This window comes from Hetaerina americana, unplaced genomic scaffold (genome assembly GCF_022747635.1).
Source record: "Hetaerina americana unplaced genomic scaffold, ioHetAmer1.1.p SCAF_37, whole genome shotgun sequence".
Lineage (NCBI taxonomy): Eukaryota > Metazoa > Arthropoda > Insecta > Odonata > Calopterygidae > Hetaerina > Hetaerina americana.
In genome coordinates, this window is record NW_027286952.1 from 4,593,628 (window position 1) to 4,619,573 (window position 25,946).

At 41.0% G+C, this 25,946-nt stretch overlaps 1 protein-coding gene across 1 annotated transcript in view; it reads right to left on the reverse strand.

The window, feature by feature from the left end:
- Window positions 1–22,284, reverse strand: part of LOC139691502 (voltage-dependent calcium channel gamma-8 subunit-like) — a 1,299,002-nt gene extending 1,276,718 nt beyond the window's left edge. The window contains exon 1 of the mRNA XM_071589353.1: window positions 21,888–22,284. Within this exon, the coding sequence (XP_071445454.1) occupies window positions 21,888–22,284 (397 nt within the window). The remainder of the gene's footprint in view (window positions 1–21,887) is intronic.
- Window positions 22,285–25,946: the final 3,662 nt, after the last annotated feature.

Here is a 25,946-nt window from a genome sequence, read left to right on the forward strand (position 1 = left end):
CGACATACGTTTTGTTTTTAATTACTTTTCTAGATTTTGAGGGTGTTGTGCACGACGAATTTGCTCCAAGAGGTCAAACAAATCGGCAACGAATATCACACTTAAGTTCTGAAAAGAATGCGTGATACCGTGAGAAGAAATCGACCATGTCATTGGCCAAGTGGTGATTTGCATCTTCGCCACGATAACGTGCCAGCGCATTCATCGAGCCTTGTGCAGAAATATTTGGTGAAACACAATATTGTACAGCTTCGCCAGCCTCCGTACAGTCCCGACACTGCTCCCTGCGAGTTTTGGATGGAGCTAACAAAACTTGCCCAATGGCTCAAATGAGATGCATGTCAATGGAAACCCCCTAAACATATGCAACCCGCAAATACATTTACGCAGATATGGTTGCATATATTCCACACCTGGTTGCATATCATCCATCCACAATGGAAAATTGAAGCACGAAAGACACATTCTATCGTACACCTGACCCACAGCGGAATAAGTATGGACTCCAATGATTGAAGTCCTCTCTCTTAGAATATAAATAATACTTTTATGAAGGTGGATTATTTCGCTGTAATCTTCTTTACGGAAAAAATAAGAGGCTTGTTGCCTGGGCCTTGTCATCCACATAAAAACTAAACTGTTTCTCTCTTAATATATAAACCGAATTAAGCCAAATTTTCTAAGCTATTTCACTTCTTTTACTTTTTACGGCCAGAAGTCTAAAGGAACCATCAGATCGTGTGATTCATTTTTCTCTTTGATAACTCCTTGCCCACCTCACTTGCAAATGATGTTTTATCGAACGAGTGTTAAAGTTAAAAGACCATGTTACCATTTTTCGACGGTTGAACTTTTTTTAAATGGAGAAGAATTAAAAGTTCTCATAATTGTCAACAATACTCCCGAAATGGATTATTTTCATCATTTAACAACTCTCTTCATAGACTTTTATTTTTTCCTACTCTGTTCTCGTTTTTTAATCTCTACCAAACAGTGTAGTCTTTTAATTATGAAAAATTATCTATTGTTGCCCTAGTTCTAAAATATAATTCCCGCAATAACTTTCTCATTCACATAAAATAGTCTTTCAGTTCATAATTTATACATATTGAAGAACAGACAGTAGTCCAAGGGAGACCTAAGCCTAAAGGAATGACGTTTTCGGGAAAAATTTGGAATGGTAACTGTACCAACTTTATCGCACCAGCTACAGTATAAAGGAAAAAACTGGTGTGCTATTGTGATGGGAAGGGCAATTTTTCGGTCCAGCGGCATAATAATGATAAATAAGTTTAAGCAATCTCAGTAGCATGTGCCTCTTGTAGCCTTTGCCCTTATCCAAAAAGCAAATGTAGGTTATATTTTACAAATACCAAAATACACTCGCACAAAATACAGTCAGCTAAAAGACGGTCTTCGACTTCTTTGGTTAAGGCTCTATCTTGGCAACCTGTTGTTTGAATTGTACCTTGGTTTCAAGCACGTAGGAATTTTTCCATGTTTAATCAATTATGGACGAAATAATGCTTACGCCCGGTAGATTTTGCTCAGTGAGCTGGAGACCGTCCATGGAACATGCCGCAAAATATCGCCTATGGTTTAACTATGAGCAATCGCGGGACCCATATTTGTGATAGCTTTTACATGTCAATATTTTGCCGCAAAATATTATAAACCCAATAAAATTTACAGCAATGGAAAGATCAAGCATCTTCACTCTCCAATATTCACCATCAAATAATGAATTTAATCAATGATTTCTGGAGTAGTGACCTCATTGGGACGTCCAGAACGTTCAGCGTCTCACACGGCTAATATTTTAAAAACACATGTAAACCATTCTTTTGAAGGGGCAGATTCACCATAGTGTTTATCGCGTCCCTCTTTAGGTGATTTTATTTTCATTAAGTAATAGTTTATCAACATGCAAAAGTCTCTTCCATCCATTTTCAGTAAATCATTCGACTTGCTCGATAAAAAATGGACGCTAAACATACGAGAAATTAACTGATGGTTGGCTGGAACTATTTTCTGTATGCTTCTTTCAGGAATTTTACAAACTGAAAATATTTTTGATACTTAGCAATGGTACCGTATCCCTGATTTCACATGGCATTTTGTAATTATCCTCGTATCACTCATACTCATAACCCCTTCCTCCGGGGTTGTTCAAATTCACCCCTAATCTTTAACGAATATATCGAGAATGCAAATACTGGTTAAAATAAAGGGCGTCTATGATGCAGCTAAAGAGTGCAAAGTAAAACATTGCAACTTTCTTTGGAAAGTATCCCTTTCCTTGATTTATGTATATGAAGATATTTTTTAAGTTTTAATAGATCCGGTGGAAAGTAGTGGACAACATAAAAATTGGAAGAAAAATGCGGCCAAAATTAGGTTTTTAATTTTGAATTAAAATTATTAGAAGTTTTTCAATAGGTTAGGGTAGCTTTTTCATGAACCATGGCTCTCCAAATTACGGCACTTATAAGTACTGGCTCACATTCCCCAATATACAGGTTAAGTTAATATTTATTGCATTAATACGTATTGCAGCAATTCATTCACTTCATTTCAATGTCATCTAAACTGCAGATTCTTTTCCTCCCTCTACCTGGCTTTCTCGACATACCGCTCTCTACTTCTGTCTTCAGCAACACAACGCCTAAAAGTACCTCGTTCATTCACTTGTCCTACCTTCCCCGAGTTTCTCCCAAAAGCCGCCTCTTTTCCCTTACCATTCCTAGAACTTTATCGTTGATTTCTTTCTATTCATATCGTTTTCTCTTTTCATTTACATACATATATAGAAAGTCTCCAATTTACACTTCCTGAACGAACACGTCTTCAAGCCATTCCAAATTTCCTTCTCTCTATTATTATTTTCATTGATTCAGTCCACTAGAAACGATGTTTTAATAAACCGCTTTTCTTAAACTATCAAAGCAGTCAGCATGGGTCTTGTCGTTAATTTTGCTGCAAATCTTATTTGTTTCTCAAAATAAAAAGATTGAACAAGCTGGTCATCAAAAGAATTCTCTCTGCAAATAATTTGATAGATTTGTAATTTCCTGACACCAAATTGTTGTAGGCATGAAAGTTTTTTTACAACGGGTAAAAATTAATGAAAAACGGTTGGCTATTACGATTTCAAACATGTAGTCTTATGTATGGCCGTAAGTAGAATTTACAGGAGACTCGTGATCGCTAAGTCTATTTTCGCCTTGCATGTTAGCTGTATAATTAACCAATGAAATTAGAATCAGGGAGCGATTAGGACGGCGTCCGCATCAGATTAGTCTAACTTGAAGGAAAGACCACGCGTTCACATCCTAATACCTAGGGTCCATCCGTCGAATACTGAACTGCGCTCAACTGTCCACGAAAAAAACTCCGTGGAGTGGCGACAGAGAATCCTAGCGACTCCCGAAATGGCACTCGGTTTCTCAAGTGGAAAGGCAGTCCCGACTTCCACCGAACCATTTTGATTCCAATCGGCGCTGGTACTGAAACTGGGTCGGAGGGCGACTATGGGGAAACCTTTAGGCACGGAGAGCGGCAGGGGAAGAGAAAAGAGCGAGGCGAATGAGACGAAGAAGCGAGGAAGGCAGAAGAGGAAGAAAGATATTGCGAGGGAAGGAGGAGGAGGGATGATCGGGAGGGTGATAGACGAAGGGGACAGAAGGAAGGGAGTGAATCGTGGAACATCGCCAGGGCTTTTTGGACAACATTAGGGCAACTCCGAAGCGCCGGCTGGTCCGACTTCTTATCGCCTCCGTTGATGGAGAGGAGAAAAGGTTTTCCGACTCGCCCAGGAAATTGAGACATTAAGAACGAGTAGCAGTAAAGCTTCAGGAAAAAGTCTCCATTATGCACTGGAGACTTTTCACCACGCAGAGTAGTTAATTGTAACGATGAGTCGCCGAAAGAGCCGATCAAACCCAAATCACGGCGGAAGGGGTGGGTAACGAGAGCAATTATAGGTCACACAGGCCACCCCGTGCGCTAATCGAATATTCGATATCCGGTATCGATTTTGTCTCGCGCACTATGAACGAAAATGTGATACAATCATGGAAATCTGTGAAAACATTTTCGACTCCTTTAAATGCATGTACATATGATTTCACATTTCGTCAATTTTGCGGAGTTTTTGTCAATTGCAGTAAAACTATCTAATATAGAGATACCGGCAAGGAAATATTATTAATAGCCCATTTTCGAACCCAATATTGTCACTACTTAAGCAAGCATATTTAATTTAAACATCATGTTTAGCAAACGATAGGCCACGATTTTAATATGGTATAATTGATTGTTTTCATGATGAATACCGAATTGATGTAAAAAAATATTGGATGCGTAACTTTACTTACGTTAGGTTGGATATACCTATTAATAACTGACAGAGACTTCCACTTAAACCAACTTTTCATATGGTAGCCAACATCTGCCATGTTAACAACAGTTGGATTATTTGCAAAGATGTAATTAAAGAGCGCATTTAATCGTAAATGGGTTTGATTACAATACAACCCGATTTTAATCTGCCCCTATGCTGTTTTCCAAATTTTCATTGAAATTAAGTTTTTTTAGCCTAAACTAAAGTGACCTTAGCCTTTTCAAAAGGACAGATGGCTAGCAACGATTTCCACTAAAAATAAAACAACTTAATAACCATTTCGAGCTGAGTTCAAGATTTTTAATATCGCTGCGATATTACTTTAACGGTACTTGAAATATATTACGTCTCAAAATAAAACATTGAGTTATTGAGTGGTAAATTGCCTTCACGGTTTCTCTCGGAGAAAGATCGCATTTCTTGTCAACAAAACTGTTCGTAACACTTGTGTTTTTTTAACGTTTCTCTGAGTTAATCTCCCGACCACTTTTTGAAACATCATTAATCTTTTCCCATGCAAGTTTTGCGAGGTTTAGTTTCAAATATTCCGTCAGCAGGTCACAAACGGTTGTCCTTTGGCCCCGATGTCAACCTCTTTACTCTCCTTCCCCACACACCAAGGATCCCATAATACCTACAAAATCCTTTTCATTTTCGATCCATGTTAACTGCAGTGCCAAAGCCTCCTCTTCAACTCCCCGTGCGCCATCACTCTTCCTGCTTGTAACCAGAGAGCATAGAGCGAAAAGTTAACGAGTTAACGAATTCCCGGGTAAGTTTTAGTCTTAGTAATCATTAATGCCCACCACTCATTGGCGAGGGCGTCGTGAAACGCAAAATTGCGACCCCGCCCCTCTCCGCCCGACCCCTCCTGCATCTCCCTCCGCCCCCCCCTCCGTCATTCCGCCGCCGCTATCGGTTCCGGAGTTTCGAGGCTCGTCAGAAGTTGAGATCAATAGCGTTCATGGGTTTGGAGTGAGCTTAAGGGCTAGGAGAAAGGACGCCGTGAAGAAGAGTAAAGAGCGGAGAGAGACAGAAGATAGAGCCCGATCTGCATTAGCCCACTGCTAAACAGAGAGCGGAATGCCAATAGTCTAGAATGGCTGAAGCGCCTCGTCACGTCTCCGGACATCACCTACATCTGTATTGAGCGAAGTTCTCCGAGAGGAGATTATATATTCTAGCAGCACCACACTGTGACCCAGTCTGCGCCAGACTATTGTTAAACAGAAAAAAATATGAATTTCAGGAAACAACGCAAAAAACATTCTCTTCTTCATTATGAAAAATTGCATCACAATGTAATTACATTGAAAAAATATGTACATAAACCCCATCCGGAATGAAATCACCAAACTATCGGCTATTATGATGCAGCTTATTTTTGTCCTAAGCCCTAAAGCGTTTGAGTTACCTATTTGAAGTAACGGAACCTGTTCCTCCAAGTGCACAGTTTGATATTTTCCATACAGATCTGACAAATTTTAGATTAGAAAGCTTGAGTTCACCTGAATGTGACCAAAGGCATCACCGAAATACTCAAAACCCCAAGAATCAAAGAGCAAGAAATAAATATAAAAGTATCTCGTGTTAAAAATCAATTTTATGTGTTCAAAATATATTTTTTAAATGAATAATTATCCATACGGCGGATGTCGTAAGGACCTATATTCATGATTTTGGAAGTTTTGAACTGCAATACGTCCTGAAATATGCATTAAAATTATTAAAGCGACATATTATTAGGATTATAGTGAATAATTTTCATCATTGAAATATAGATATCTGAATATTTATAATAACATATCAACGCTTGAGTTTGAGGTAAAACTATTTCACAAACTTTAAAAATGTGTCCGTTTCTCACAATCAGGTTTTCGATTAATATTCAAGAGATTTTTAATAAAGGTAATATAACAGGGAACTTGCCAATGGTGTTTATAAATATTTTGCTGAAATATTACAGAATTATGGCAGTAAAGTTTAATTACTCGTCTTTATTTATATAGTACGAGTAGAATTTTTAGAAAGATATAAGAATAATTTACGCAATACCTACCCTGATCCGCGAAAAGGTTAAAATTTTAAATCTGTGAAAACAATGCTGAAACCACTATCACTCCTCCTCAAAATATTTGAAGATAGCAAAACCGTCATGGAAACATGGTCCCCGAATTGCTATGAAAATCAAGGGGAATTTAGCGTGAGAATACATCTACGATTTTTTCAACTGATAATATTATATATATTTTTGATATATTGAATAAGAGATATCGATACAAAAGTGCCTAGTCACTAGAAGGTCACTGGTAAAATAAAATTTAGGATTTTGTTTATAAAATAAAAACTGCCTGTAACTGATAAATGGAGCCAGAAAAATAACCCAAAATGTCAATGTGTATCTAACTACAGGTGGCAATGAGAAGTTTAAAACACCGATGAAAAGTTTATCACTCTGATTCTTAAATGAGAGTGAGGATTTAGCAAAGACTTTGTTGTGTATGGAACAAATAAACTATTTATTTCTTTGAAGAAGAATAGTTTCAAACTAATATATGTCATTAAAAATAGTTTCAAGCGGCCAAAACGTTTTTTCATTGTAACTCCCGCCCTGTTTGTTATTTCCCAATGCTTAGTGAAAAGAATGCTGTCTTGATTATGCTTGCAGTCAAGGATGCGATGTCAAAGAAATGAAAATTCAATCCAAAATATCAACGGGTGTATAAGATCAAATTAATGAGGTAAATGAAAAATGGATCAGTTATAATTCAATTTGTCCGGGTTTCAAAGAAAATGTTCATACCTTCGTAATAGTATACTGTATCTATCAACAGAAATCCTGAAAATTAAATATATTATTTATGGTCAATACCGAAGGAGCTAATAAATATATTGGATAAGCTTATCCACGTCCATATTTCCCATTGAAGTGTGATTCAATTTGGACAGATATATTGGACACGCAAGTTCTCAGAATATAAAGTGTTATTAATAGCCGATTAATGGCTTTTTCGTTGAACGCATTGGCGAAATTTTTGCGGCTATAAGCCAAGAAAAACCACAATCTTTCCTTTTAAACTGATGGCGGCTTTTGACCTCGCAAATCACCATATGTTCATTTATTTTTTCTGGAGGAATAAGATCCAGAGGAGAGACAGAAATGCGCTGCGGTGGCTTCCTCTGGGAAGGGAGCGAAGGCGGCAATAAAGAGAACTCATGATCGGGAAAACATCACGGCGTCACGTCTCCTAACTCCGAGCCACATCCGAATGAGATTAAGCGTGAAAACTTTTCGCAAGGTTTTATTTTCTCTCGTTTTCGAAGTAAGCCAGGCAGCAAAGAGGGCGAGGAGGGGCTTGGGAATGAGGATTTATGGACCACCATCCCTTTTCCTTTGATGACGTCCACGGCAAATACAAACTGCCCCCCGAACAGTTAAAAGGGGTGTGGGATGTGGGCTTTTATTCATTATCTCATCCCACAACCTTTTCATCGCCCCCGACCACCCACATGTCCTTTGATTCGTCCTTCAACCCCACTAAAGGGTCATTCGCGAAGCAGACAGAAGTGGAGTGGAGTAATCGCTGAGAGGAACGTTAAGAAATGAGCAGGAAAGAAGATAAATACGTGGGAATGGGACGGCATATGAGAATGGGTGTCACAAAATGGTCGAGAGGAATGGACTCATATCATTTCGGAGAACAATGATTAGCCTATTAAAATAAGCCATTCAGATGGTTTTACTCCTAATCCTCTAAGTCCTCAAATAACTTGTTGATAGCTGATCGACTCTTATATTTCAATTATTTTGTCTACAAAATCTCTGAAAATTCTAATAATTTGAAAAGTACTGCATATTTTAAAGGACCTCAGTGATACCTTTTTTTTAATCTGGACAATGCAAATTTGAGCATATTAAGCGCCCAGAATGACAGGCAATTCTGCTACTTGTGCTGCTAAAAATGGCAAGATCATGTATTATGACCAACGCTAAGAAATCTGGAGAGCAGTTGCCTTTAATTTATTTACACCTAAAATAAAATGAACTAAATTTAAGATATGACATAATAGACTGACAACTCCACCAAAATTAAAGAAATGGTGTACCTTTTATGTATGATGCAAATAATATAATTAATTATTTATATTCGAACGGCTCTATTAAATTAATTCCACCCGAGTGAAAATAATGTTATATTCTTGCCTGTTTTAATGAAGTGCATGAATAAGTTAAAAATTGTATTAAATACTTACGAAATATATATTCGTGGTACACCTGAGTATATCTCATCTGTCGTTTAAGTTTAAAGTAAACTTGAATTAAGTCAGGAGATATCTATTTCTATCTCGTTGATCTTTTAAATTACCAGCACACCGGAAATAATACTTCTTGCCTTGTCTTCGATCGAAATAAAGGAATGTATCTGCAGTGTAGAGAAAGTCTAGCAAAACTAATTTGTTACATTTAACGCATATCAATATCCAAAGTATGCATCCACATTTTATTTAATAAGCCAATTCCTACTCATCGAGGCAATTTGATATTTTTGAAGTTTATTAAGTGAAAATCCTGTCATAATCCGTTGCCTTTCTACCCACAAGTTCATGGGAACATTTCAAAGCAAAATATCTGGTTTCTGAGTTATCCCAAGGACTTTGTTTTATTAGGTCCTGGAAGACGTTTCCCATCTTTGCCTGACCACGAGCGCCTTGAGATTCCTACGTTTGCATCCGACATATTTTGCCTCTCAAGATATCCATGGCACGCAGATATTTTCCAATTATGCAATAAGATTGAAATACCGTTTCACCGTTATGAAAATATGAGAAAAGACGTTTGTATTTTGATCAAGTGCCGCTGAGAGAGGAATCCTTGTCATCAAGGCATGCTTCTCATGGAATCTCTTCACCGCAGCGAAAATGCACGTTCCAATTGTAACTACGGAAGGCAATCTGCACTCACACGGATTAAAGTAATGACACACATTTTTGAACATTAATAATTTGAAGAACCTAACCGCAGTTGTATAAAAGTATGACTGTGTTTTATATGAATAATTGTGTACTTAAAATTTGTACAGCATAGCAGGAGGGAATGAAATGTTACAAGTGACGCACTAAGATTAAGAAAGAACTAATCTGTCATCCGTTTTTAAATAGGACAGTCATACTAGCGAGTCTCGAGCTCGCGCAAACTGATGATTTGCGGAAATTCACTTTCACGAGAGTAGCCAAACGTGAAATATTAATAAATCAAACCTAATAGAGAACATTACCCTAAGAAGTGCATTAACCCTTCTATTTGTTGCGTACCTGTCATACAGTGGACCTGAATATCCCAAAAGAATCGTAGAATTCAGGTTTACGAGGACTTACCAACCCCCATGGCAGTACCCCGTGAACTGCATGCAAAAGAAATACGAAATACATAAAATATACAAAAATTATTTGCATATTCATTTACTCTATATTCTCTAAAATTTCGAGTTGTAAGAGACTGACGGCTCCTTACAGCCGAGTTTGTTGCCACGTCAACCAGAAGAATCCTTACGTTTGAGACTCGAGGAGGATTATTAGCGAGCACAGTCCAGGCTGGTGGAGTAATGTTGTGCTACTGCATGTTCGTCACCTGAATCTCTTCCGTATCTCCTAATCATTGCAATCTTAGGAAGTAACAACGACGTTCTTAGGCATTCAGAATCGCAATTCACTATGCATGTAAATTGGAATCAGGTCTTCAGAAAAACTGCCACAACAAACCAAGGAATCTATCCTCATTCGTTACAATGTAATGAGTACTTAAGCTGCTTTGGGTGTGATTGTGTGAGGATTTGGAGTTGTATATTTTTTTACATAATCTTTATACTTATCAAACTAAAGTTATTACATCATTTATAAACGATTACGGCGTATATTTATAAAGTGAATAAATACTATATTAGACATGTTTCCGAGGGCTATTCTAGAAAATTTAATCGTAATGAACTCAAATAATTAAATTCAACTTATCGATTCTAATAAGAATATATCAAACACATAGGCCAAACAATCCGATCACTTTAAGGATGGTAAAAGAATCTTAACATGAAGATAAGGACAAGATATCATATAAAAGATGCAAAATGAATGGAGCGATAAAGACTTCAATAGCCTCTGCCGTCCAGAATGGAATCCCGATTAGGTATTAGTCTCTTATTTCTTCAGAAATACTGATGTAAAATAATCACCAGCGTCAGATTATTTTCTGATTAATATCGGAATCTGAATCGAAGTAATATATCGGTATCGGAGAAATAAAACGAAGTGATTATGTTTCCAATCATTTAAATCGTGTTGGTTCAATAGGTTTTTAGCAGTGGAGCTTCCAGCTAAATCTGTAAACGTTTTATATAATGCATTCCTGGAGAAGAAACTGATTCAACGATTAACTAATAGACACGGAAGGGAATACATGATTACAATGAAGTAAGGAAAATACTCGTGAATAAACTTATTCAATAGATCTAAATTGAGAATAACATATTTGAAATTTCAGTGGAGTCCTATTAAATGCACTAGGCTTCATCAAACGAGGAATATGAACATATTCAAATGAATACGTTCAAGAGAGGTGTTGTTTCGCGTTGCTCAGATCTCACTTCAAATTAAGGTCGATAATTTGGGACCCTGCGCAGAAAGACCTTATTTCACAGCGTACTTAAAATGCATATCATTCGTTTAAGGACCCACATCAAAAAGTCATACAATAATCGGAAATTCTGGGTTGGAAGCAACTGTAAACACGAATATTACGCGTAAGGAGTAGGTATAGTGAGTTTAATTTGAGAAAAGAATTATTTCCTTTTGGTGCCACGTTAAATTCAGACGAATTGCATTGCACCAGTTAAACAACTAGTGAAATACATATCGTATGAATTAAACTATGACGCCGAAAGAGATAATGAATACCCTGCATTAAATTAAATTACTACATGGAACAAAAAATGTAAGTTCAGACAAATTAATTAACAAATAAAGAGATTTAAGGAATTCTTTTCACCTCGCTTTCCTCGTAACTAAGGCAGAAAAATGATTAATTACGATAATTATAATTGATCGAAAATAAAGTAATACAGAATGCCAATGATGGCGTGGTCATTACGTTTCATAGCTACACATATCTTCCCTGTCTCAAACTCTCGTAACGGCTTGCAGAGCTCAGGGTAAATTTACAAACATAATTATACGTGTTTCTCAGTTTATAGTCATCTATTGATTATAAGAGTGGCATTACTGAACTATTTAAGACACTATTATTCCTCTCAAGATAAGAAATTTTTAATATAGCTACATTAAGGATTAAACACTCCCATGTAAAGCGGAAAGCCACTTACTAATTTTAAAAAATATTATATTGAACTATGAAAGAGGTTTTTTTAATACGGAATTTTCTTATAATTTATAAAAAATGTTTTGCAGAATCTTTCACAGTTGTCCAGAAATAGATGTTTTACACTTTTCGAGAACTAATCACAATGAAAATTGCATGGAAAACTTAGTCATTAACACATTTTGGAGATGAAACTAGCAAGGAAATGCTCATATTATCTAGACTTAATGAAATAATTGGGTAAATGATTAAATCTTTTATAATACCAGGCAATGCCAACGAACATTCAACGAACCACATTCATACATACTATTACTTCATCAAGCGAATACCGCGGACTCCGCAAGCTATATTTGGAGCTTAAAGCCTAGTAAATCTTTTTAAATTAATACTAGGCTCATAATGGCACATAAGAATGGGAAACTGTGATACCTGAGATAACTTTTAAAATAACCTTTTCTCGGAATTTAAACGAAAAAACCGAAGTAATTGACTGTGTTAAAAATGGTTGTAGATGAAAATAGTATGCCCCAACCATAAAACAAGATGCAAATGTTGTATACCTTTATTCGTCATTTAAAATCCGCGCAGGATAACTCTACCTTTAAGCGAGTTTGGTTGCTTACAATTGCTATATTTGTCCATTTCCCGGAGGGAATTTTTTTAATAAAGCGTGAAATTTTTAAGACTTCGAACACTCACCTAAATATTGATACAAAGAATCTTTTATTTCATCATAACAACGGTGAGTATTTTTTAGAGAGTGACTTCATGAGCTCTTCACATACAAATTGTTTAAGGTGAGTATAAATCGCCAGCAATACGAACAAACGTTAAGACGGAAAAAAGTTAGTATCAAGGTTACTGATTCGGATTGATTCATAGGGCTGGATATTGTGAGGAAATTTCCAGCTAATACCGGCCGCGACATTGAAAGGTTTGAGTATTTGTAGCACAAAAAATTCACAAGCCGATACTAAGGAATTTTTGATATTCGTTTGAATCTACTCCTACCAGATACCAATCAAAATCTTGACACTGGCTCAACTGCTCAACTCAACTGACATATTTTTTAGAGATAAGAAAGTAAAGAAAGGCATTATTAAAATCCCTTGCTAAAATCCAACCCCGTCGAATTAATCGGGTTTGAAATGTGGCGCGACACACGAGCATCCAATGACCGACTCCTCGCCCTCCTCTCCCTCTCTCGAACGGACATTCCCGGACGAGGATATGGATTCTACGTTCATCTGAGTAGACACTGGATCGCAGGGCGAGAGCCTTTCGTTCGAACACTCCCGCCGTGGGCTTGCACCCCAGCCTCTTCAGCAGGCGATGCGTCTTCGTTTGGCGAGCGAGCGAGCGAGGGAGGGAGGAAGATGGGGTGAATGGGAAGGGGGAGTGGGGGGGAACCCGAACGATGCACCTCGATCGCATTACCGCGGCGGCCAGTGCAAAGACGAGGAAAGACACGCTCTGGAGTCAGCGCCAGAAGAGGGGGGCACTTGGTGGGGAGAGATCGTGGGAGGGGGGGGTGGTTGGGGACCTGCTTTCCTCCCGCCACCACGCAATCCACAACTCACGCCAGCCTCGTCCTACGGATCGGAGAGTGGAGTGGGGTGTGGGAGCTAGTCGAGAGAGTTCCGCTCTCCGGACAGGGCATAACGAAGTGTCCCCGCCAAGTCAATTAGCTTCAACGCCGCGATTAGGGAAAGGAGCACGGGAGAAGGCCTGATTATTAGCGCGAGTGCGGGGGAGGGCGGAAGGGAGTCGGCGGTGGAGGAGGTCGCAAGGGTTGCATGACCCGACTCTCCGTTCGACGCGGTGACACGACGAGGGCATGCAGTCTAATTGGCTCTAGTTATGGGGGGGGGTTGCCTCCTCCTCCCCTACCTCCGCCACCCCACTCCCCTCTAAAACCCCACTCTGAACGACTTCCCGACGGGAGCCTTTCAATTTCCCACTCAGCTCCCCTGCACCCCCTTCCAACCCCTCGGCCCCTATTAAAATTCAGCAGGCGAACCCGACGAAATGAGAACCTGCCTGCCTCACGATAGGTTTTCGATTCCTCGAAACAAGGTGGGACGACTTCAGGGATGAAACTGGAGGGGACGATCTGGTGAGTAAACAAAGTGGCAGCGCGTTGTGAGAAGGCGACTCTCTGCGTACGAAGTTTTGAGCCCCGTGTCCCAATTTTTAAAATCTGACCCGGCGCATTTTGAACTGTCTGTCGACGCCACATTAAGTTTCGTCTTTGTATTCGTTCGATTCTTTTAAGAATAATGCGTTCATTGCAAATCCGGGTGGCCGGTTGCTTATGGCATATTCTCCGGATATTTATTTATAATTTTTCCTAATTTATTTCCGTGATTCCAAAACATACTTCCGTCAATACATCTGCACCAAGTGTTCAAATAGGAGCCCAATTAAGTTCAACATTCTCAGACGTTATTGATTAAAGATGATTAAATATTATCCGATTGATTAAACGGCATTTTAATCACAATTACTGTGTAGTGATCGGTGGCCAAGAAAAGTCTCAACTATAAGTTCACTAAAACATAGACCCTTATCCTTTGAAACCAAATCCCCAAATCGTTTCTGCACATATGATGATGTAATCACAAAGATATACTACAAAGGCGTCATTTTAAGTGAATATTTTGTGAATTATATGAATGTTAAAGAAAGTAGAGGAACAATAATCCACGTGAAAGAGCTCGCTCGAAACTCGTATGCACTCATGAATCCCTGCCCCATGCTATGAGGGCGGGCACGCTTCACCGTATGTCGTGGCTCAGCAACGGGAGTAGCGGAGGGAGATAGGAGTAAGATGAGCGCTCGGGCACTCTGCAATTGTCCAGGCCCCTCCAGGCTCAGGGTGTATCTATTCAACACAATGACGAAGGCAAAGAAAGTTATCTTGTTTCCTTAAGCGCCTCTAATTTAAAAGAAGTTATAGCCGATAACATTTGCAATTATTATTCGGACAGATGAGTAAATCAATTTTACATGGGAATTTTTCTTTTACTCGTAAAAAAGGCGCATTTTCATCTCAAAGTTGGTTTCGTCGTCATATCTTTGCGTTGTGCACACTACGATTCTTTTCTCCGGGCCGCATGAGCGACGCCTTTCAAATAGAAGTTCAGAATACTTTGCGCGCGGGCTCCCAACGGGCCGACCGAGTGAGCGGTGTTCGCTCCAAAGATCGCGGGTCACTCGGCCGACAGAGGTCTTTCCCGAGTTCGAGGCGAGGCGTTCGAACACCCCTCACTCGATTGCCCCTCAACCGAGCGTGAGGATGCAGCCTGCAGCCTAGAATTCGAGTTTTGAGAGAGTATTTTCATGGAATCTGAATACCATTAGCTAAAGTATAAGCTTATCATGATTGTACGGTAAAGAAATTCTTATGAAACGTAATTATCCCGTTTTATATTGAGACATTTCGTAATAGTAAAGAAATAAAACTTCTCATAGCCGTTATTTATGCACGAGATTGAAACTCGTATAGTCACAAAATATTTCTACTGAGGAAAAATCATATATTTAATATTTTAAAATTGACCGCTTCGGAGTGACAAGTGCTTGAAAGAGATTAAGTGCTCGAGTAACTTCATGGAAATAGGTTACAAATCTGACTCCGGGACTTTGCGAAAATATGCAAAATTTGGTAAAGTAGTTCGGCTAAACCTAACTTTTTAGTTCATTGAGACGATTCGATGGAATAAGAAAGATAACAGAAGTGATTGTTGGAAATCACCGGACTTTTTTATTATCACATTATATTATTATCACATAATCAATATTATATAAAATTATCACAGAACTGAATGACCGGACCAAGATATTTAAACTTTAGCTTCTCTCGAACTTTTCTCTAGGGAAAACGGAACATAATAAGATTCCATTTGTGGATGAAAAGTAACTACGAAATAATACCATGATATTAATACGTATCTCTGAAGATGAAATTTATTGAGGGGGATAAAAACGCACATGATATCAGGTTTAATACCAAATTACGATGTACAACAGAGAATTGTGAAGACAAAAGAAATGATCTCTTTAATGGCAATAGTTATGGCCTTGCTACAAATGTTATATTATGGAATTCATTTTACCGAAGGATATAAGCGCGGATGATGAAAATGGAATAAACCATAATCGATAGGGTTTCCCCTTAATAGGCGACTTAAAATCGCGTGCATTTAGATCATAATGCAATACGTCAATACCATTGTTTTCACTGATTATTGATAACTATATTTCAACATCTTTCGCGCTTTCAATTATTTTGAAACAGAAAAAAAAATCCCACACACCGTATTGTGTGACACTAAATACGCGCCTATGTATCACGTAATTTATTTTATACTATTTCATTATACTCAGAATTTTAAAAACGGCACAATTTATTTAGATGAAGTATTTAAAAACTCATTTTCGCCTACAGTCAATAATTTAGCTAAATGCTTCTTCGCATAGAAGAAATTTGGTCAATCCGCAAGTAATACAATTTAATAAACATATGAAAACCCCTCATACACGCAACAACTGCTACATCGAATGCATTAACGAACAAAATAAACGGTGCGCATTGAATTCGTAGCACTTATATTTCACTGTCAAAACTGAATTGGAAATGATTTTGACAGTGAATTGAAAGAAATCGCCGATTCATTTAGGACTTCAGGAGAACACATAATGATTGTAGACACTCTGCAATTTCATTTAGGCTAATTTTCAAGAAGAAATAATTGGAAAATGCAAGCCCTAATGAAATTATTTCATTTTAAAAAAAACCCAGTGCTTTTAAATGCATCTCACTTGGTGATTATTGAATTTGGAATAATAATTTATTTAGATATTCTCGAGAAAATGGTGTTTCAAAAGCAATACATTTCCGAAGTAAAGCCAAAAATAATTAATAACTTCATCCTTTAAAAGCATGGCATTTAATCACTCATTATTCCTCCAAATTTACAGAATTTCGTTTAAAATTATACCTCCGGTGTCTTATGTATATAGACATGTTTTTACGCCATGTTTATAGTGTGAAAAAGGACCTCCTCTGACTTGAGCACAGGATCGTTTGCTTTATCAATGGGTATGTAATTTACTACCACAATAGTAAACAGTAGTGATCACATTTAACAGCTTAATCGTGTATAAATAGGAATACGATAACTTAAATTTGAGAGCAATCAATTTCATGCATTCGAAAGTTACTATATCGCGAGCCAATTTGCCATTGAATAATTTTCTCGCGGACAAAGTGTATGTATTTTGATTCACCTCCGACGGGGATTGAATTATCGCGCACCATCAACACTGGAGAGCATTGACGAGTGTATTCGAGGAATGTTTCCCAGAATTATTTTCAAAACCAGTAGCAAAACCCAGATATGAATTAATGCAGTTAAGAAGTCACTGGGAATTGCTATCGCCTTAGTAATGTGAGATTGAACAAAGAAAATGTTTGCCCAGTTGAGGCTGAAATGAGAATGAAATATCATTTAAATAAAAAGACCGCGGAAGGAGAGTGTATAGCGATCTCACCACGAGCAAAAAGACATTTATAGGTTTCTTCAATAATCATTCATTCATCATCATGTACTTAGGTTAGCGACTTATTCCCAGCAAGAAAAAAATTTTAAAAATTACTAATTTCACGAAGTTAAGAATAATTATATACGGGAGTTACGTTTCTCATCAAGCATTCCCTTTTGTGTTTTGCACAAATATGATATAAATCCTGCAAACTTATATAAGTTCAGTAAAAAGAGTCTCTACACGCACGAATCCACTTAAGATAGTCCTTGTTAGAAGTTTTTCTCGCGAATTTTCTTTCTCCCACATTTATCACATAATGAAAAATGTAACACAATCATACTATTACAGGTTAAGAAGGCATAGTACTCGTAATTCTTTCCGAAGAAGAACGGTAACATATTTATTACATGGAAATACATCTCTCAAAACAGATTAATTAATGTTTTTTTTTAAATTTTCTGGAAAGGATAATGAATGTCACCCCAGGGTGACGAGGGAATGAAAATTTCGAAAACTCATTGCCACGAATTTCCACTGCTACGGCTGGGTCAAGGAGCGCCGACTTAATGGAGGTCAACTCCGAATAATTGATAAGTGATTTGAACGCCGCGGTCATTTCCCAATGAGCACACGACGGACGGTGGACACCACCTCCTGCCAGCCCCCTCCCCGCCTCCCTCCGCTCATCTCGAGCCCCGCCCAAACCCCCCTCAACCCCCTCGTCCCCCTACCGCTCCACTTCCGCCAGTGCGGGGATGCCTTACATAGATAATCCAGTTCGCTTGACGAAGTTTAATACCAGTCGTTCCCCACATTTAACGATTCCCCGAAGAGCACGGAGGAAAAAGACCGTTCTGGTGCGGAACGGGTTCCGAATGGAAGGGGGGCACACACACAGTCCCTGTGGAGGCGTGCGAAGGAGAGGAAAGGGTGGCCGTGACGGAGGAGGTGGGGCAGGGAGTGAAGGCAGCAGGAGGGTGGAAGGGGGAGATGGCTGTCGGACAATGGCAATGGTCGTCGTGATTGCCCGGCCCTGGCTGGCCTGGGCTATTTGCAGGGGAAGGGAATTGGGTTTCTCCCCTCTGGGGGATGCGTTAGACTCCTGTTTGATTGAGCCTGCCGCCGACTTACTTCTCTCTCTCTCTCTCCATCTCTTCTTCTTTACTCCTCCCCCTTGGGATACGAACCAAACGACATCAAGTGGGAGAAGGGATGAACCCGAGGAGAAGGAAACGTCTTTCGATGTTTTAAGGGCCGCCCTCGCGGTAGTATAAAAAAATTTAGTGAGGGATCGGATCAAAAGGAGCGGAAAAATGCCCTTTGCCCACATCAAAAGCGGCGTGTTTCGATTACTCAAAGGGACTCTTCGGTGGCGTGGCGGTAAAGGGAGGAAGAGCGGGGTGGGGAAGGGGGGGGGGCTGCGTCTCGGACAGAAATCGGAATTGGTTTCGGTTAAATTTCGAAGAAACGGGAAGCTGAAGCGTAGGATGGTGAAGAAAGTAAAGAAAGACTTGGGAAAGAGCAAAGAAGAGAGACTGCAAGTAAGTAGATACTGAGGGAGCCAATAGACAATGCCCTCGGGTTTCCGAGAGAATTTTTTGACATATTAGTCAGCATTAAGGGTGCCTGCTCCCATTGTTGGAGGCGATGAAAGTTAATGCCCCCTTCACGGTCATCCAAAAATCCTCTCTCGCCGACATCCTACTCGGATACTCCCCATCGCCGACCTGAATTCCATCTCCATGATACCCCTTCTCCATCAATTTAAACTCGCTTAAAGCACATCATATTTTATGATCCTTTGACCTAGCAGTCGGAGGGAAAAAAAATATTTGTTCCTATTTTTAAAAGCGCAGTGAGCGTCATGTAAAAATGTGCAATTATCCCACAGACTTAAAGTAACCTTTGTGCTGAAATCTATGGTCACTTAAATATGATTTTCAAAAAATGGGATAGAGAGACCGTATTGTATTGTAAGAGAGAGTATTGTAGTTTGTAATGCTATTGAAAATTATCACATTCATTAATTAGGAATGTAATCTAATATGTGTGTATTCAGGTTAAAAGTGTAGCATCAAAAAAGTTTTATTTTTTTATGTTTTTCATTTGATGTTAATTATTACACATTTAGTTATCAACGATCATGATAAATAATGGTTAGAGACTACTACTGATATCTCATAAAAATGTATTACTTTAAAAGTTATTGGGATAGATTCAAGTTATTTCAACTATATAAGGAAGATTTTTGGCGGTTCTTAACGACTTTAACGTCTACGCATAAGACGAACACTCTTTCGTTTGTCTTCAATATATTTCCCTCCTCAGTTATTCCCAAATTCTACCTGCATGCCGTCTGAAAAGCATATTTCTTCCTCCTTTCTACTTCGCTTTTATAAAATTCTCCTCTCTGTCAGAGCCCTTACCTTTAAACATTTCCTGCCTTCATTAGATTTCTGCAACAATTTCTTCTCTTCGCCCACCATTTTTAAATTGTTGTCCGTTGTTCTCTCCGTTTAACTTATTTCCTCCGTCGTTTTTACGAGGACTCTTGGGGGTAATTATAGATCGCCTGTGTTGTTTTTCATTCAACTTAAAATGAAAACTAGCTAAAATTTACGCTCGCAATATTTGCCTACATCCAGCAGAAACTTTTTAATTATGCAAAGCCAAATAGGAAGAAGTATATTTCATTAGACAACAGAGATCCAGGCTGACCCTGGTGCATGCATCCATTATTCTGAATCCAATTAATTAGCCACTCTGATTCCACACCAAGATCCCCAATACCTACAGGTATTTCAAATTACGGAATGGACAAAGATCAATAATTCAGTAACATTCGTACGAGTCAAAACGTGTTTAATCGAGTTGAATATCTTCTTCCATTACATAACAGGTTAACCGAAGAGGAAGAAATTCTCTACAGTCAACCTAGTAATTCCTAGTGTTGATTGACGCGAGGGTGAAATTGCCATTTAAGTTAAATAGCGCGCACGAAATTCACAGACCCGCTTGCAATAATCTATATGCGTTTTAGCCAATACTAATTTGAATGATTATCATTCTAAAATACTTAAGCTGAATAAATGGCCGTTTATATATAAATATATATAAATATATATAAATATATATATATATATATATATATATATATATATATATATATATATATATATATATATATATATATATATATATATATACATGTACTTATATAAAAAAACCATAAGCACAGTATTTAAACCGAAGGTCGGTTTGGTAGGTGATGGTAGAGTTCACCCAGTACTGAGCCCTATACGGCGTGTGAATTTCATACATCAGGGTAGGGGGGCCTGTTCCTTTCTCTATGCCGGTTATGGTTTCCCAGGAAGATCTGGTACCCGAAAAATCACATAGCTTGAGTAAAGCTGCAGATACCCAGAGTCCCTTGCCCAGGAATCGAACCCGGGACCCTCCGGTCAGAAGTCCAACGCTCAACCCCCTGGACTACCGCGACTCACATATATATATATATATATATATATGTATATATATATATATATATATATATATATATATATATATATATACACCACATACATATATGTATATAAACATATATATATATATATATATATATATGCAATGTAAGTAGTAATGTAAACATTCCGCTTAAAGAACAATCGAAAATTTATATCTTAGGGACATCAATTGAGAAATTCGTGCAATAATATTTAAAAAATATATTGCAAGATTCCACGAAGAAAACAATGCAGAATTGAGTTACCGAGGAAGTGGACTTGTTGGGTGAACATCCGCCATGTGGATGACGTGTGCCGCCCCGGCAGGTAGATTGCACGGGCGAATGTCCCTGCGAAGGAATGGAGTGGGAGGGGCGGGGTGGGGCGGGATGGGCGGTGACGCAAAAGAGCAGTAAGATGCAAATGAAATTCCGGCTCGGAGTAAAAGAAAAAAAAGGTTTCGATTGGACTCTGTGGCGTCGGCTCCCCTTTGGGCGCAAAACACCTTCCGCCGCGGAGCACGAAAACATTCTCCCTTTCCCGATACGCATACGACCGACCGAGCGGTAAAAAGGGTCTTTGGGAAATTGCCCGGGGCTCCTCTCCCAAACGCCAGGGGTACACTCTTCCATCCGCCCTCCCGCGCCCGCACGCACTCACGCACGCACACACTCGTGCGCGCGCTACTTTAACATGCATAACACCCCACCCCCTCTCCTCCCCCTCTTCTCCCTCTGACCCTTTCCATTCCCCAATCGCACTGTCTTGGAAGCACCAAAGCAAACAATCCAACGGGCGTACTATGCGCTCCGCGGGGGTGTTTTCGAAAGGCAGACGAGGGATGAAGAGGAGGAGGGGGTGTAGCGCGCGAATGCTGACGGACACACTTCGCTCCCCGCCCCAAACTCACCCCCACCGCTGCCTCCTTAGACCATCACTTATCGGATGCGGGGGGGGGGGTTGGGTGGGAGTCCGTGGCGGGTAGAAAAAGAATCCCAAGTGTGAGAGGACAACGGCGGAAGGAGTTTAGGAGGGACATGAGATGGCTCAATCCACTTACGTAGAGATGCGTTGTGCTTCCTGACGGACGGGCACACTTTCCAAAGGCCGATCCGGAACGTGATGGTGGCCGAGACGAGTTGCTGCTGCGGCGGCTGTCCCTTCTGGCCCCACGACGACGACCCTCCTCCTCCGGTGGAGGAGGAGGAGGCGGCGGTGTAGGCGGGGGGCATCTTGACGGGCTCCATGGTGAAGATCCACGAGGAGCCGAGGAGGGCGGCGAGGAGGGAGGCCATGGAGAGGATGCCGCAGAGGACGGCGAGGCGGGAGAGGGAGCGGCTGCTGCCAAACTTTGGGCCCCCCGCGGAGCCACCCGTGCACCCCAGACCCTCAACCTCCTCCCGCTCCTCGGGGCCTCCGCCCTCCTCCTCGTCTTCGCCACAGCACAGCCCGCACATGATCTCGGGGATTCACCTCCTAACACGTTCTCCTCGCCTCTCTCTCTCTCTTTCTCTCCCCTCTCTACAGCAATTGTATATCTATGCGTGTCTGCCTACGAGTGTATTCTCTACATCCAATATGGTCCCCTCCGCTTCACGAGAGCCGCACTTCAACAAGGAACACACAGAGGAGAGAGGGAGGAGCACACGCTCACCAAAACACACGCGTTACGTCTTACGAAAACCTTCTCGATCCTCCTCCTTTTCGTACCACTTCGAAGATTGGGAGCCGGTGTTTTTGTATATTTATTTACTTATATATGTATGTATTTTTTTCGTCCTCCCACTCCAGAGAGCGAGCGGATGCTGAGGAAGAGGACAGCCCCAGATGCGAGGGGCGGTGGAGAAATTCTGATCCGGAAATGGACTCCTCCTTTCCGTCAACGCACCGAGCATTCACGAGTGAGCCTGAGGGTTACTTGCTGAGTTAACGCGCCCGCGAACGAATTTTTAAGGATTCCTCCGCCGTGCTGTTGCGCGTTCCCCTTCGACCAGGGTTTCTGCTTCCTTACCCTTTTTGCAGGGATCACCGGGGTGTGGTGGGCGGGGGGGGGGTGTGGAGTGAGAAGGAACGAGGGAGAAAAGGAGAAAACCTTCCCGTCCGCATAAAAAATTGAGAGGAAGCTCTCCACTAACACCTACTTATCTCACTTTTTGCCCTTGCTCGAGGAGGAATCTCATTATTTCCGTGGGTGAGGGGGTTGGGGGTGGTTGGGTGGGAGGTTGGAACTGCGGAACTGGAGGTGGGGAAGTGGATTTATTTTTTATGATTATGCCTTTTGACTTTATGTAATGCCAAGGGTTACGAAGATTCGCTCTGCAAAAGGAGAGAGGGAGAGAGCGGAGGAAAGTAAGGGTGTTCCTCTCGCCTCTTTTTTTCCTCCGCAGATTTTCTCGCAGCAAAAATACTGACTCTTTGAGTGTCCGTACAGCGCGTCTAATGGCTATTTTTATGTCCTTCCCCGGCCTCCTTTCATTCGGACTGCCCCCCACGGAGTTTAGACGTTCAAGCTATAAAGAACCTCCAATCCTACGACCTTCGCCCACCTCCATCTCACCTTTGGTACGAAGAAAGGAGACGTTTTTTTTGCGTGAGGGAACTTTGAAATCTTGTGCGGCGTAAATCAATTCCGCTAAGTCCAAGCCCAAAAGAAGAACGTTCGGAGTTTGCTGTAGAAACTTAGTATTTCCTGCGTGTCATTTATATTGCTGGAAACACATTTCCACATTAGCTGGAGAAAGCATTCATTAAGTTTTTTGAACCATAGAAAGAGAGGCTTTGTACTCTCAAAAGTCTTTTGATGAATCCATCAAAATCTGACTGACAAACAATTCACGCTGAGCTAGGTGACGAAAAATGTTTCGAGATCCTGGGAGGAATATTTTCCGAAATATTATACGCTCTTAAATTTTGGAACGGGATGGAAAGAGGGAGGTACCATTCGTCATTCCATCCCTTAACCCTCTCTGTTGACTCCTCAAAGTAAAAACGAAAGATTGAAAAATCTTCTTTGGTGAATGCTCCCTTATTTTCCAAGAAGTAAACCAATGAAAAATTCTTTCGTATTTCACGCACTTGAGTCTTCAATTTTCAAGTACTTCAGGTCCAATATTAGCGCTTATAATCTTTTAACTGGCTTCAAGTTAAGCATTTTTCCGATGTAGAAAATAAAAACCGAAAATGATTTTTCATCTGAAAGATGAATTACTCTTAAACAGTACTGACCTTACCAGAATGCCCAATTTCTTTCATCTCGGCTCCTTGGCTCATAGATAATTTCTTAATGAATTAGGATTACGCCTGTCTGTTTAGGTCGGGGAGACACAGAGACGAATAAGTGGGGGAAAGAGGAATATATGAAGCTCGAAATAGGATGGAATCCGATAAAAAGTACTGCTTCTATTTAAAAAAGAGAACTTATTTCAGGAGTAATGTTTGTAGACCGTGCATCTCACAGCTGTCACGTGAGAGCATTTGAAAGAAGTTAATCTTTAAGACTGTTGTTAATCTACCTAAAATTAAACTTAAGTCGCATATTTCAAAATATCTCCATCTAAAACTGACACAATATTTATTTCCCATCGATTTCTCAGATCAGAAAAATGAAGAGAAGGAAACAACGTGGAAAGAATCTTTGTCGTAGCAACTGACACTATTATCACTTCAGTGCTTCCACAACAATGGAACTTGTCTTTAGTCAGAACTTCATTCTCACACTTCTGAGCAAAAGAGAACAAAGTTTCAAGCTTCGACACTCGCCAAGTCTCACTTATAAAGGATGGCTGATTCATTCATTCTATCACCGAAGGTGTCGAGACGCTTCCCACGAGATAAAGTGAACGCCGAGTTCCCCGCACACTTCTCGGGAAATCTTCTAAGCCACGGCCGATGTCCTGGCGAACCGGAAGCAAGGGCCGGCGGAGGAGAGAACTCTTAAGGGGCTCCTGCTCACGAAGCGGGTGCATCAGCAAGTCGCCCTCTGGCGGACCTACAAATGGTGAGGACCGGGATGCGAGGGCGCGGCACTGCTGCCGGGCGTCGTCCAGGGCCGCCCGGATCTTCCCTTTGGAACTGCCGAGGGGACGCCGGTGGAGGATCCCATTCGCGTCAGTTATCCTTCTTTCAGGCGGTTATCCTTCTTGATTCCACTCCCTGGACAGTGTTTTTGAGGGGGTACACCCTCTACTGCGACCTCCAGGGTCTAACTAGCTGCGACTCGGCGGTCGCCATGCACTGCCTCCGGGTGCCGCTGCAGGCGGGAGGCAGGGGGCGGCCGTCGAAACACTTAACCCTGTCGCAGCCTCCGCCGCGTTTGTGTTTCATCATTCCCTACTCTCTCTCTCTCTCTTCGGGTCTCCAAGCAACGGAACCTCCTTCGAATGCACTTTCGTCCGCGTTGCCTGGACATGCGCGCACAATTACACAAGAGAAAATGGGGAGCACACACACCAGAGCACAGAAACGAACACTCGACGACGAAACGGTTCACACGGGCGCGAAGAGTCACCACGGCCACGCCGAGTGGAGGCACCGGCGGCGGGAGGAGGGAAGGGAGGGAGGGGAGCGGGGAGGGCCGGGGGGGGGGGGGTATGAGGAACCCTCTTTAATTTTGAAGGGGATCGCAGGCAGTTTTATCCCGAGGAGTCGTGTGTCCGTTTGTCGCAACGTCGGGAGGGGAGGTCGGAGTAACAGGGGAGGGGAGCGGTCGTGTGTTTTGTGTTTGAGAAAGTTAACCCCCGCGTCTCTTCCCTCAATCACTCACTCCATCCTTCACCTTTTCCAACCCCCTCCCCCGCACGACCCCTAATTGTTATCGCTCGCCCTTCACTGTCCTTCCGTCTCCCACGTGCCCTTCACCCCTTAACCCTTCTAGTCCTAAAGAGGCCGCCGCACTTTTCAAGTGCTCTCTCGCCTCGACGGCCTTTATGGGAGGGCCCGCAAAACCCTTCCCCGTCCTCCCCCCTCCTCACACTCGTTCCGCCAGTCTACCTCCCTCCTATCACCTTTCCATTCGCCCCCTCAAACCCTTTTATCCCACCCCCACTCCGCCTCTGGGGAATACGCACCCCCACTCCGATTGCCGCCAAGCCCACTCCCTCCTCCACCACCCTCCCACACT